Here is a 13010-nt window from a genome sequence, read left to right as displayed (position 1 = left end):
TCCTCATTCTATCTCTCGTACCCAATCTGTCTCTTGCAATCACCCAAGTAATAAAAGCATGCTTCGGAATCCTCCCTTGAAACCAAACTTGTTGACTCCAGAACACTGTCTCTCCCTGGGGATGCAGGGCTGCCCAAGTATCCGCAGTGGAGAAAGAGCAGGAAGCAACTCTATTTCCCGGTTTCCATAAGTAAATATCCGCCGCTTCAGACGCTATAATTGGAGCAGCTGCTGGTAAGGAGTTCCGGATCAGGGTAATCAATTTTTTTCAACTTATACTCCTATTGACCCACCAGTTGCCATCTCTCATTACCCTCTGGGACCTGTGAGATCAATCAAGGGACCAAGGGTAGTCCAGTTATCGTGCCAAAAACTAGCAGAAAGACCATTACCTACCTCACATACTAACATGGGGCGAGCAATATGTCTGAGGTTGCAAATACTCTTCCAAATCCAACTATCACTTCTCTGAGGTTGAAGCTCCCAAAGGTTTTGATCACCTATCAGGTGACGTCTGACCCACGAAACCCACAACGAACCTCCTGCTGCAAAAATCAGCCAAATCAGTTTTAATCCAAGCACTTGATTCCACTCCTCCAATCTCCTTCACCCCAATCCACCTTCTTCTTTAGGAGTACACACTGATATCCAAGAAACCTTAACACCCCTAGCTGCTGTTGGTGCGCCTCTCCATAAAAATGCATTACACTTTTGCTCTAACAGTTTTATGCATTCTTTTGGGATGATAAAGATTGATGCCCAAAAAGTAATAGTGGAGTAAATTATTGCTTGGATGAGTTAGAAGCGCCCAACAAAGGATAAATGCCACACTGTCCAGGAATTGAATCTAAGGAGTATCTTATCTAGCAAAGGTTGGAAGTCACTCTTCTTCATTTTTTTTTATGACAGCGGAACTCCCAAGTAGCGAATGGGCAGAGCCCCTTGCTTTATTCCCAACCTTTCTGCCATTTCTTGACAACTAGCAGTGCAACCTCCATCCAACAGTAGCTCTGTCTTCTCCTTATTAATCTTTAAACCCGAAACCATTCTGAACTCCTCCAGAATGCTCATAATCCCTGCTAGCGATTCTTCAGATCCATCAAAGAAGATTAAAACGTCATCTGCAAAGCTCAGATGAGTGATCAGCGGATCTTCACATGATGGATGCGGCTTGAACACTTGATTCACTGCCCCTTTATCCAGCATCTTAGAGAGCACATCCATAGCCATTACGAATAATAGTGATGAGATCGGATCTCCCTGCCTCAACCCCTTCCTTCCTTCAAAATGACCATTAAGTTCTCCATTGACGATAACAGAATAAGAAGGCGTGGATATACACTCCTTCACCCAACCAATGAACTTATCTGGCATGTCAAAGGCTTCGAGCAAATTTAACACAAACTCCCAATGTAAGTTGTCATATGCCTTCGAGAGATCGATTTTTAAACAACCTCTCCTGATCTCCCCTACTTTATGAAAATCAGTAACCAACTCCGAAGCTAAAAGAACATTTTCACAAAGCAATCTCTTCTGAATAAACCCCACTTGGTTTCTCTGAACAATGTTATCAACCACTAACTGAAGCTTAGTCTTTAACGCCCTTGCAATGACCTTGTAGATTGTAGAGCAGAGCAAAATGGGTCTGAACAAATTCAACTTATCTGCCCCTACAACCTTCGGAATTAGAGAAATTGCTGTCTCATTGAAGCCTCTCAGCAGTCTTCCTCCTTGAAAGAACTCCTTCACTGCCTGCACCGAATCCTCCCCCACTACACTCCAAGACTCCCAAAAGAACTCCGCCGGGAAGCCATCTGGCCCTGGAGCTTTGCTCTTCGGCATTGAGAAAAACATACCTTTAATCTCTTCCTCTGAAGGTATTTTTATCAACGCCTCTTTCGTCGCCTCTGCATATCGGAAACTCATTAACCCTTCAAGCTCTAAAACCGACAAGGGTACTACTTCTCCATTCACCGCTCCAAGCAGATTTTGAAAATACGAGACCACCATATCTTTTATCTGAGCTTTGTTACAGATTTTGACCCCATTCTCATCAATTAGATAACATATAGCATTGCGTGCTTGATGAGCGATCACTGAGTTGTAGTAGAACGTGGTATTTGCATCTCCATCTTTAAGCCATCGGACTCTAGATTTCCTTATGAAAAACACGTTCTGAGCTGCTTCAAAAAACTTCCATTTCTTTCTCGCCACAAACTCTTCCCGGAATAACGAATCTGTGGGCGCAGTCATAAGACGCTCCTGCACACTCTTCAGACTCAACATTGCTTCTTTCGCTCTCTGCTGAATGTTATCAAAGCCCACTCTATTAATCTCCCTACAAGCCTTCTTCGCCGCTTTAAGCCTCTGCTTCAGCGAAAACATTTTGGATCCCGTAAGGATACTCTCGCTCCAGGCTGCTTGAAGATCTCCCAAATATCTTGGATGTGTAGAGAGAAAGGAGAAGTACTTAAAGCTCGATTTCCTTATCTCAGGCACCACCTCAAAATCTATTACGCAAGGGGAGTGATCTGAGTCCCCTGGCGCTTCAAAGACTGCTACAATATCCGGGAAGTTCTGTCTCCAAGAATCGTTACCTAATGCTCTGTCAAGTTTCCTGAGAATGGGATCTTCTGTCCTCCCGTTTGTCCAGGAGTAGAAAATCCCTCGAGTTTCAAGGTCATCCAATCCACAGTCCAGTAGATACTCTTGCAATTCTCCCATTCCACTCACAGGAAGCTGATAAGAGGCAATCGAGAAATGCTCTGACGATGTTCTGATCTGGTTAAAATCTCCAAGAACAATTAGTGGCTTCTCTTTAACCACATTCATGTCGGAAACCCTAACCAATTCCTCCCACAGTCTTCTCCTTTGAATTTCTGTATTATATCCATAAACAAAAATTACTGTAAACTCCAATCCAGTCTCTGGTTCCAGCACCCCACAGACCACCATCTGATCGGACTTGCTGTACACCATAACCGAAACCGCTGGCTCCCAAACAACCCAAATACGACCTCCTTCTGAACCCGAGTAATTTGTAACACACCTCCAGCCTGGTACCACTGTCTCATGAATTACCGTAGCGTTTTCCTCTCTGACATGAGTCTCAAGGAAAGCTCCAACTGAAGAACGACCATTTCGAACCCATTCTTTAACAACTCTCTGACGATCCGTACTGTTTAATCCCCTTACATTCCAGCTAAATATCTTCATAATTATTCACTGTAGGGGCAGTCACTTAAACTGAAAAGATCAGAGGTTATGTTTCTTCCCCGAGGTACCACCTCGGTTCACAAACATTGGGATCCTTTGCTTTAACAGCTGACCCCCTGAAGCATTCCAAACAGCCCTCCGTTCCATCTTCTTCCGAGCACGCCTCGCCGCTTTTGGCAATATCCAAATATGTTCTTCCTGTGGTGGAGCTACATATACAGACTCTTCATCCTCACTATTCAAATCAAATCTTCCTTCTAAATTTTTTCCCAGAACCTTTATCTTTTCCTCTCCCATTACGTCTGTTCCCAAATTCCTTACGCCCTCAACTATCTCTCCTTCTTCCCCTTCGCTGCAATACACTTTTACACGATAAGAGGGCAGCTGTGAGAGGCTTCTTCGTCTCTCCCTGGCTCTGGACCTCGACCGAGCTCGCCTTTGCGTATTTAAGGAGGATCGCGGAGAGTGTGCTTGAGTATCTCCTCTCTCGTGCGTCTTCTCCGTTATCGCAAGAACCACCAGATCACTAGCTGTCGCGACTGAAACTGAAGGCGGAGCTATAGCAACTTTGACCTTCTCTTTCACTGGAGTTTTTATCCGAGGCTTTCTTTTCATCGGGGGTTGAGGACAGCGATTCATCAAATGCCCAAACTTTCCACAATTACAACATTTAGGGGGGAGTTTTGGGTACTCTATCTTTATTCTCACCGAGTTGCTTTCAGCATCCCTCACTTCAACCACATCTGGCGGAGTCACTGACAAATCTATCTCTATCTTGACTTTGGTATCTCCAAAATGATATGGATCCAGTCTTGATTTCTCAGTGTGAAGGGGTTCTCCAACTGCACTTGCGACTACACTAATGCCATCCAGGGAGTACAGCTGAGGTGGTACGTTCTTTAATATGAGCCAGGTTGGAGCAAACTTCAATTCCAAATCATGAAGCGATCCTTCTGGAGACCAAGGGAAGACAGAGACTGCACAATGATCTACTTGCCAGTATCCTACTTGCAGTACCCACTCTCTTGACTTCACGTTTGGGACGTATATCAAGCACGACGTCTCCGAGACCATTCTCACCGTTATGTCTCCATATTTACCCCACACAGGGTTCAGATCTGCAAAGATCTTTTCTGGTGGAGGACAGGTACCATGAAAGTGTGCCACGATGTGGTCTTTCTAGAGCTCCGCGGTCTTCAGAAGCACGGAAGCTGGCGCTTGAACCACCGGCGTTCCATCTTCGAGAAAAGTAGAGTTCGAGATTTTTCTGAGATTTCTGAGCGACGACTTGAATCTTTGGACATACGAAGGAGCGGAGGCTGTCGGAGCTGGGGCTTGGTCCGAAGAAACCTGCAACTTTGAATCGAGCGCCGAGTTTGCAAACGAACTTCTTTCGCGGTGAAGGATTTCTTTTCGGGATCTGCTGTAGGAGGCTCGCCAGAGGAGGACATCGATTTGGAAATCATGTGGACGACGGAGTGTTTTCTCGGCCACCGACGTGAGGACAGTGAGCGGTGCGACTCGGCTGAAACCCTAATCGCCCTTTTCGTCGCCTCTCTTTGAGTATTGGGTATATTGGCCCAAAAACAACCAAACATTCAAATACTCATATCTGATAAGTTGGTTAATAACCTTTGATTTCCATCTTACGTTTCAGAAACTTAAGCCATGGGAAAACTAATAACTAATTTACATACTATTAATGGTCGATACAAATTCATTTCTTACCATTAAAACCATATACTCTGATTATATTAGGCGAAAAGAAAACATTAACCAAAACCGAAATCAGAAATATAACCAAAATAATAAAATGAATATCTACACTTTTAGTCAACATTCACAAAATTCTTTTTTTCTTAAATTAAAAGAAATAATACAAATTAGAAATATACAAACCATTAAAACAATATATTATAATTATATTAGGTAAAATAGGAAAATACTAACCAAAACAAAAATCACAAATATAACCAAGTTAATCTTACACTGACGACAAAAACAAAAACAAGAATCTTACACTATAAATTTCCACACTTTATTTCATGGAAATAAAGTGGTTTGTTTAGTACATGCACACAATAGCAAAAACATAAACTGGTTTGTTTTTTAAAAAATCCTCCGTTCCTCTTTAATTCCGTTACCGTCACCGTCCACCACCGTTTACTCTCATCCTCACTAACTCGCCGTCGTTAACGGTATGAAGGACGCCGTCAACGATTCCTTTTCGCCGGGATCCTCTCGTCCTTCGCCGTCGATGCTTTCCCGAGAAGATTACTGGAGCGAGGAGGCGACCTTCACGCTAATCCAAGCCTGGGGACGCCGCTACGTCGACCTTAGCCGAGGCGGCCTCCGCCAGAAACACTGGCAAGAGGTGGCTAACGCCGTCAACGACCGTCACTTCAACACCGGCCGCAACGTCTCCGCCGCGAAATCGCAGCCGTACCGCACCGACGTCCAGTGTAAGAACCGGATCGACACGCTGAAGAAGAAGTACAAAGTCGAGAAGGCTAGGGTTTCGGAATCGCACGTCAGCGCGTGGCCTTTCTTCTCCGATCTCGACGAGCTTCTCCGGGAAACGTTCCCGGCGTCGTCTAGCGCTGCTCCTGATGATAGCCAGAGACCGTCGCCGTCGCTGCCGTTGTCGATCGTACCTGTTCCCGTCGCGCCACGATCGGCGATCTCCAGACGTCCGGCGCCGGCGATTATGTCTCTCGGCGGGGATAATTTGCTCGGATTTCGCGGGAATCTCAACGCGTTCGCGGCGGCTGCTGCTGCCGCCGCGTCCCCGGCGTATGAAGATGATTCAGACGGGTCAAGGTCCAGATCGAGCGGAGGTAATAACAGGAAGCGGGAGAGGGAGACTGAGATTGAGGAGAAGAAGGGGTACAAGGAGGTTGCGGAGGCGATAGAGAGGTTTGGGAAGATATACGAGAAGGTGGAGGAGAGGAAGAGGAAGGAGATGGTGGAGCTGGAGAAGCAGAGGATGCGATTCGCTAAGGAGTTGGAGTGTCATAGGATGCAGCTCTTCACTGAGATGCAGGTTCGTCTTCACAAGCTCAGGCGTTCCTCTGGTCCGACTTCTTCCGCCAACGCCGGTGAGCCATGAAACCCTTCTCTCGGGCATGACTGGAATGGGTGTTAGTTAGGAAGCTGGTTCATGAGCTAGAAAGTTTAAATCTTTTTTCCTGTTTGCTGTTTGTAGCTTTAAGTATTTGAAGGCTTTAACTTGTGCGTCCCAAGGATGGTTGCCTGAATTGCTATTCTGTTTAAGTTTTGTTCAAACTCTGCATGAACTGAGTAGGCTTAAGCCTTCTTCAGTGCATTCTTGATTGAGAAGATTGTGAGTTTATATTCTAATTGTTTCGGATGTTAGGAGATATCTTTGTCAAAAATGAGAATGCTTTAGAAATGACACTGAGGAAACAAACTGGCATGAAATGAAATCTTTACTGCAACTTAGCTAGAGCATTACACAATAGACTTCCTTTCTTTTGTGTTTTTTTTTTTTTTTGCTTGGCTCGTCATTCTCAACCTTGACCTTTGTTAATTTGATGAATTCCTCTTTGCATTACATTGTTTTGACACTAATAATCAGTAGCAGTTTATGCATCAAATATGATTAACCTCTTTGTAATAATAATAATAATAATTGAATCTTCCGTCTGTGCAGCTCTTGAGTATGGGATGATGGATTTCCCTAGTTACTTCTAAGGGTATGCTGCTTTTTATTTTCTTTCAGCTGCTACAAAACTCTCAACATTGTAGTCTTGTCTTTAGGCTACAGTCATGGTTTTAAGCTGTTGGGCTAAACATGGTGTTTTGTGTCTTTGCTGGTGATTTGCAGCATCATGAGAGTTTGTGATTGTAGCCATAGATGAAGAAGGAACAAGTCCGCCCAGCCCACCATACCTACTTGCAGCACTAAGACTTACAAGGCACTTCCAGTTTATTGACTTTGTCTGAAGCATTATCCTTGGATTAATACAATCAGAGCATATTTCAAATAGGAATATAGGATAATACAGTAAGAACAAAAAAAAATGAAACTTTTAATTGGAAAAATGGCTCTGTGAATCAATTTACGTTCGTGAATGCTAAAGATTTTGGAGAGAAAATGAGAAGAAACAAGAGTTTTTTACATCTATAGATAATTTCTCACTTTCCAATTACACTATAAGACATTTAGTGTTTGAGAGACACTTTCTCTCATCTTTTTATTCTACTTTACGTTTTCATTTATTTTTATCTCAAATTCTAAAATATATTAAATAAAAATAATTGTCATAATAAATTATATATAAAATTATTTATCTTTTAAGATCTATTTTCATATATCTATATATATATATATATATTAACGTGTAAACAAAATTAAGTATTGACGTGGACACCAACGTGTGGATAGTAGAATTATATACTAGTTGTGGACATGGACATCTTAACACGGAGGTCATTGGCTGAAACCTTTAAAAGCTTATTCTTCGCCATAGTCTCCGGAAAAGAAAAACCCACATAACCACGTTTCCACCGTTACTCCCACCGTCACCGTCACCGTCACCGCCGAGGCCACCACCACGATCGAGCGGTTCCAACTCGATAAAAATCTCATTTTTGGATGCTGGAGATTTACCATGTGACCACATCCAATCCAATGCAACTAGCTCTCGATTTCTGATAAGACAGCTCTGATCGAGCTCCAATGGATAAGACATCTCTGATCGAGCTGTCTTATCGAAGATCGAGAGCTAGTTGCGTTGGATTTGATGTGGTCACGAGGAAGTCTCCATCAGATCGATGTACATCGGATCGAAAGATGAGACCTTTAACGAGTTAGAACCAAAACTCGATCGTGGTGATGGTGTCGGTGGTGGCGGTGACGGTGGGAGTAACGGTGGAAACATGGTTATCTGGGTTTCTTCTTCCCAGAGACTATAGCGAAGAACAAGCTCTTAAAGTTATAAGCCAATGACCTATGTGTTAAAGTGTCCATGTCCACAACTAGTTTATAACTCTACTATTCACGCTTTGGAATCCATGTCCACAATTAATTTTGTTTACAAGTTAACATACATATGTGAAAATAGATCTTAAAAGATAGAGAATTTTATATATAATTTATTATGACAATTATTTTTATTTAATATATTTTAAATTTTGAGATAAAAACAAAAGAAATCATGAAGTACAATAAGAAAAATAATCCAAAAACTAACATTCTCTTTTTTTTAAGGTTATCCAAAAATTTAGTAGACCCCACAAAAAAGTGTGTCACAAGGGGAAAGTGTATAAATTCAAAATGTGTCCGAGTAATCAACTCAAAAAACAAATGGTAACGTTGTCCTCTAGTAACTTGTGACTAGGACGCACCACTTTCTCTCCATCTTTATATATTTTAAAGGTTGGCACTTTCTTGATGCTCTGCCTGAAAATATAGTCATTTGCTAGAATACTTGTCAAATATAGTCATTTGCTTCTCTAGAAAGTAAACTCTCTAACAAGATTTAACCGAAGTAGATAAGATGAGAGAACATCCCATTAATGGAATTCGAAAGAGACAAAGAGAAATCATTATTATTAAAGTAGTCCAAACAAAAACATTCACTCACTCACGCCTACAACTTCCAAAACCATTGTCTTTCTTCCAAACACACGAGTACATTAAAAGAGACCGATAACATTTCAAACACTGATAACACTCTAGTTGGACTGACGCAGCTCTGGTCGAACAAAATCTGCATCTTGAGGCACTGAGATATCCACGGTAGGCCTGAGCTCTGCACAGACCTGGATAGCACCATGGACTGGATCAGCGAAGAAGTTGCTGATCAAGTCTTTGTTGATTGGTGCACCATTGTCCACAGCCACCAGAGCTTGTTGGGTCAGGTTGTAGTCGAACCTTGGTGCCCATTTCCTCGATCCCAACCTTGCTGTGGTCGAGCAGTTGTCCACCATGAAGGACACTCCTCTAGCGTGCATAAAGGGGTTCAGAGAATCAACAGACTCAATGACACTCTCGTTGATGATCTCTGAGTAGGAATGACCCTTCTTCCTCAAGATCTCGATCTACATAACATCGCAAAAAATCAAGATTGTAGTTCCCAAGAATTCACTGGATAACTGAAAACGAATATAAACAAAAAAGACATGTACCTGAGCCATCATAAGGGCAACGTAAACTCCTGCTGTGAAGGGATACAAGGGACCCAAGTCACCAGCTGGTCTGGACTTCCTGACACGTTCACCGACCTTCCACATTCTTGTCTGATCAATCTTTCCCATTGGGAATGCAGGCAAACCCTCCTTATCCTGTTACAAGCAAGCAAAAAACCATTAAAGTTCCTGCAAGACAAGCTGTGTTTTGAGTAAATGTAAAAAGGAGAGAAGTCATTACGTAGAAGCGACGACCGGCTAAGACAACACTCCTGATTTCGCTGCCAGCTGCTACATCCTCGTAGCATTCATAGAGGATCTCCATACAAGGATAGAAGGATGCACTGTATGCAATCTCAAAGTCCTTTTTGCCTTCTTCAGACAAGGAGTTGTACACAGCCAACATTCCCTGAATTACTCAAGTTCATCAGTAACGGGTTTTGAACAACACTGGTCCCTCTAAAAGATATCTTACTACTAACCTGGGTAGAGATAGTCCTTGAGATTGTTCCTGTGATGCACTCTACTGTGTTCTTGTAAGCTAAGTCTTCACTCATTCCATTTTCGGTGTACCTTCTGAACAGGGACTCCACGATTCCGTGAACAGCACCAAGCAGGATACCTATTTTACAAAACAAAAAGAAGAACATAAGTTTTAAGGATTTAGCTACAGAAAGACAGTTTATAAGTTGGGTTTCAACTTACCTCTTTCACCAAAGATGTCACTCTTGTACTCTTGCTCAAGAGTAGTAGCAAAAGTAAAAGGAGAACCAAGTGCTACTGACCATCCCAGAGCAACATCGGCGGCTCTACCGTCAACATCCTGCAAACAGAAAATCACATCAATAATTAAAACAATGAACACATGAGGTATAGTAGTTAAAGAGAGAGATAGAAAACCTGGTGGACAGCAAAACTGGCGTTGATTCCAGCACCGTTGATTTCTTTGCCTTGGACATAAAGCCTTCTCACGGATGGACCCATTCCCTTAGGGCAAACAGCTACCACGCTGATGTTCTTTGGGAAATCGAGTCCCATGGACTGTAAATGGCCCAGTAGAAACCCGTGTGACAAACCGAGAATGCTGTTTGGCTTCATGTGGGAGAATATTTTCTCATAGTTATCAGCCTGCCAAAAAAACAAGATACATTAAAATCTAATGTCTATACTTAAAAGAGCAAATAATGAAGATTATCAAATGCACATATACCTGAGCAGCATCAGAGATCAAGAGCAACACAAGATCACTGCCAGAGATAGTTTCCCATATATCACCGAGAGTACCGGTTTCTTCGGTGAAGCCAACAGCACGTGCTTCCTCAAATGAGCGAGAGCCCTTTCTAAGCCCAATCTACATGCCCATAAAGAAACCATGTCAGGGTATAGCCTTAAAATAAGAGTCCTACTATAAAAAAAAGCAACACATGAGTTGGGAGTTTACCTTAACAACGATGTCAGACTTTGCCTCCACAAGGGAATCCCTTAAATTCTGAGCTTGAGCAGGTCCCTGCAAATAGATATCGAAGAGAAAGAACATGACATTTACATACTCATCTTCTTCGTTCATAAAAGCATGGAAATGAAAACTATTTCATTCACATAAGGTAATCAAGATACATTCTAAGTGAGTTTAACTTTCAAGCTCATTGGGGAAAACGAAGTTAATAGATACCACAAAACAAAACAAAAAACCCCAAAAAGTTGTTAGTTTTGCTTCTTAAGTAAACACCCAAACCAAAAACATGTCGATTAAGGAAAGCACATACAAGACAAGAGAACAAAAAGCTACCTGAGATCCCCAGCCAATGACACCAATCTGCTTAATCCCTTTGAAAGCATCAGGAAGATGCTTGAACAAGTCCCTTCCTCCTCTCACAATGTACTAAACCAAAGATAACCACAAAACTCAATATTAGCAACAATCACAAACGATATATATTAAAATGATTAACCCAAAAGAGAAGACATTTATAGAAGAAAAAGGAACCTCTTCGTGACCAGCAAGAGAGACTTTCTCTTTTTTGAACACAGACGTCTCGAAATCTAGAGACATAGGGGCTCTAACCGCAGACGAAGCAACCATTCGCGCGGAGAGGGAAGATCCGGTACCATTTCCAGCGACGGTGGCAGTGAGGGACCTCAGAGACTTGGAAGTAGACGAGAGGGAACCGATGTTGGGGAAAGCAAAGGTTGTGGCTTTCGATGACCTAAGGGCTTTGGAGGAAGAAGAAGGAGATGGGCATGAGAGGGAAGGAGCGATGGATGAAGTCGCAGCCGCCATTTGAGTCTCTCTCAGTGTAATACCAAATGTCTGCGGGAGGGAGCAAATTAGGGTCACACACAGAAACTGATAGAGGAGGTTTTTAAAGTGCACTCAGCTTTACCTACTCAACACCACCAAGAGACAAATATTGATTTAATAATAATGGCACTTGTCTAATGTTATCTGTAAATGGCCCTGAAGCCCATTATATACTTGTCTAATGTATCTATAAATGCGCCTATAGTCCATAATATGAGGCCCATAATGCTAAAACATAAACTATTGTTGAGTTGATAAAATGATTTTCTTGTTTGGTTTTTTTTTTTTTTTTTTTCATCAACAATACAAACTCATATTGACTCTGTGAACCAAACCGGCTGATCTGCATCCATGTGAACGAGGAAAGACGGCTGTTTTCTAGCACTGCGTGCTAGACTATCCGCCTTTGAATTTTGCGTCCGTGGTACATAGATGATCTCTGATCGGGTGAAACTCTCTTTCAGGGTCTTGATATCTTCCAAATATGTTGCAAAAGCTGGCCATTCTTCTGGTTCCGAAACCATCTTCACCAATTGAGAACAATCTGTTGCAAACGTAATCTGAAATTGACGTAAGTTCCTCATGCATTCCATTGCCCATAAAAGTGCGTCCATCTCCGCATGAAGAGGCGAAAGACTAGCCCTTACATTCCTCGCCCCCAGCAATCCATCGAAACCTTCCAAAGTACTAAGCCAACCTTGTCCTGAAAACCTAGCACCCTCCTTCCACGAGCCATCCGTAAAACACCATCTTCCTGAGATCGACGGCAATACCGTGTCTATTCTTGGTGTTGGCGTCCTCTGGTCATTTACTACTTGTGCCTCAGGCCATAATGTTGATTCTGTTTCCGCCAATTTAATCGTATCCATAGGATCTATATCCAAGTTGCTGAAAACTTTATTATTCCTACCTTTCCAGATATACCATAGAATCCATGCAAACTGGTGATCCTCCATCTGCGAGAAAACTCTAGAATAGATGGTCCATATTTGTGAATAGGGAACTTGTTGGAAAATAGACTGGGTTTGATGGTATCTTCGAAAGAGCCCAAACCTGAAGAGCTGGAGGACATTCAAAAAATACATGATTTATCGATTCCTCAGGAGCTCCACATCGGGTACAACAAATATCCCCTTGAATCCCCCTTGCCTGTAAATTCTTACGAACTGCTATGCATCCTGTCACTAATTGCCATAGAAAATGTTTTAGCTTTGGTGGGCACCGTATTTTCCAGCAGTAAGCCTTCAAAACATCAACTGTGGGACCAATCAGTAATGGTGGTCTTCCTTTGTCAGGATAAATCCGTTCTACCTGATATCCTGATTTGACCGTATATTTT

General features: G+C 42.4%; 3 protein-coding genes across 3 annotated transcripts; 1 reads left to right on the top strand and 2 right to left on the bottom strand.

Moving 5' to 3' along the window:
- Window positions 1-3255: 3255 nt before the first annotated feature.
- On the bottom strand, window positions 3256-4290 carry LOC106297738. The gene has a single exon (XM_013733918.1). The coding sequence runs from the start codon at window positions 4288-4290 to the stop codon at window positions 3256-3258; it is 1035 nt and encodes a 344-aa protein (XP_013589372.1).
- Window positions 4291-5261: 971 nt separating this feature from the next.
- LOC106296903 (trihelix transcription factor ASIL2) lies at window positions 5262-7334 on the top strand. Its single transcript, XM_013733154.1, has 3 exons — window positions 5262-6314; window positions 6890-6932; window positions 7064-7334. Exons 1-2 carry the CDS (start codon window positions 5417-5419, stop codon window positions 6928-6930), a joined length of 939 nt encoding a protein of 312 aa, XP_013588608.1. The 5' UTR covers window positions 5262-5416; the 3' UTR covers window positions 6931-6932; window positions 7064-7334.
- Window positions 7335-8770: 1436 nt separating this feature from the next.
- LOC106300546 (ketol-acid reductoisomerase, chloroplastic) lies at window positions 8771-11760 on the bottom strand. The gene is made up of 10 exons (XM_013736710.1): window positions 11357-11760; window positions 11159-11251; window positions 10811-10876; window positions 10580-10720; window positions 10270-10497; window positions 10075-10192; window positions 9852-9991; window positions 9611-9778; window positions 9370-9525; window positions 8771-9282 (listed from the first exon to the last, which is right to left on the bottom strand). The coding sequence occupies exons 1-10, from the start codon at window positions 11648-11650 to the stop codon at window positions 8917-8919; spliced, it is 1770 nt and encodes a 589-aa protein (XP_013592164.1). The 5' UTR covers window positions 11651-11760; the 3' UTR covers window positions 8771-8916.
- Window positions 11761-13010: the final 1250 nt, after the last annotated feature.

The sequence above is a fragment of the Brassica oleracea genome, chromosome C6 (assembly GCF_000695525.1).
Source record: "Brassica oleracea var. oleracea cultivar TO1000 chromosome C6, BOL, whole genome shotgun sequence".
NCBI classification, from domain to species: Eukaryota; Viridiplantae; Streptophyta; class Magnoliopsida; order Brassicales; family Brassicaceae; genus Brassica; species Brassica oleracea.
This window is presented reverse-complemented; position numbering and strand designations above follow the sequence as displayed.

Bases quoted from the DNA above. Each gene is read 5' to 3' on its own strand.
- LOC106297738 (XM_013733918.1), bottom strand. From the start codon at position 4,290: ATGGTCTCGGAGACGTCGTGCTTGATATACGTCCCAAACGTGAAGTCA.
- LOC106296903 (XM_013733154.1), top strand. From the start codon at position 5,417: ATGAAGGACGCCGTCAACGATTCCTTTTCGCCGGGATCCTCTCGTCCT. The intron at 6,315-6,889 runs GTGAGCCATGAA...CCGTCTGTGCAG, and splicing joins GACTTCTTCCGCCAACGCCG to CTCTTGAGTATGGGATGATG.
- LOC106300546 (XM_013736710.1), bottom strand. From the start codon at position 11,650: ATGGCGGCTGCGACTTCATCCATCGCTCCTTCCCTCTCATGCCCATCT. The intron at 10,498-10,579 runs GTATATGTGCAT...TTTTTTTGGCAG, and splicing joins TGATCTCTGATGCTGCTCAG to GCTGATAACTATGAGAAAAT. The intron at 9,992-10,074 runs GTAAGTTGAAAC...TTTGTAAAATAG, and splicing joins TGACATCTTTGGTGAAAGAG to GTATCCTGCTTGGTGCTGTT.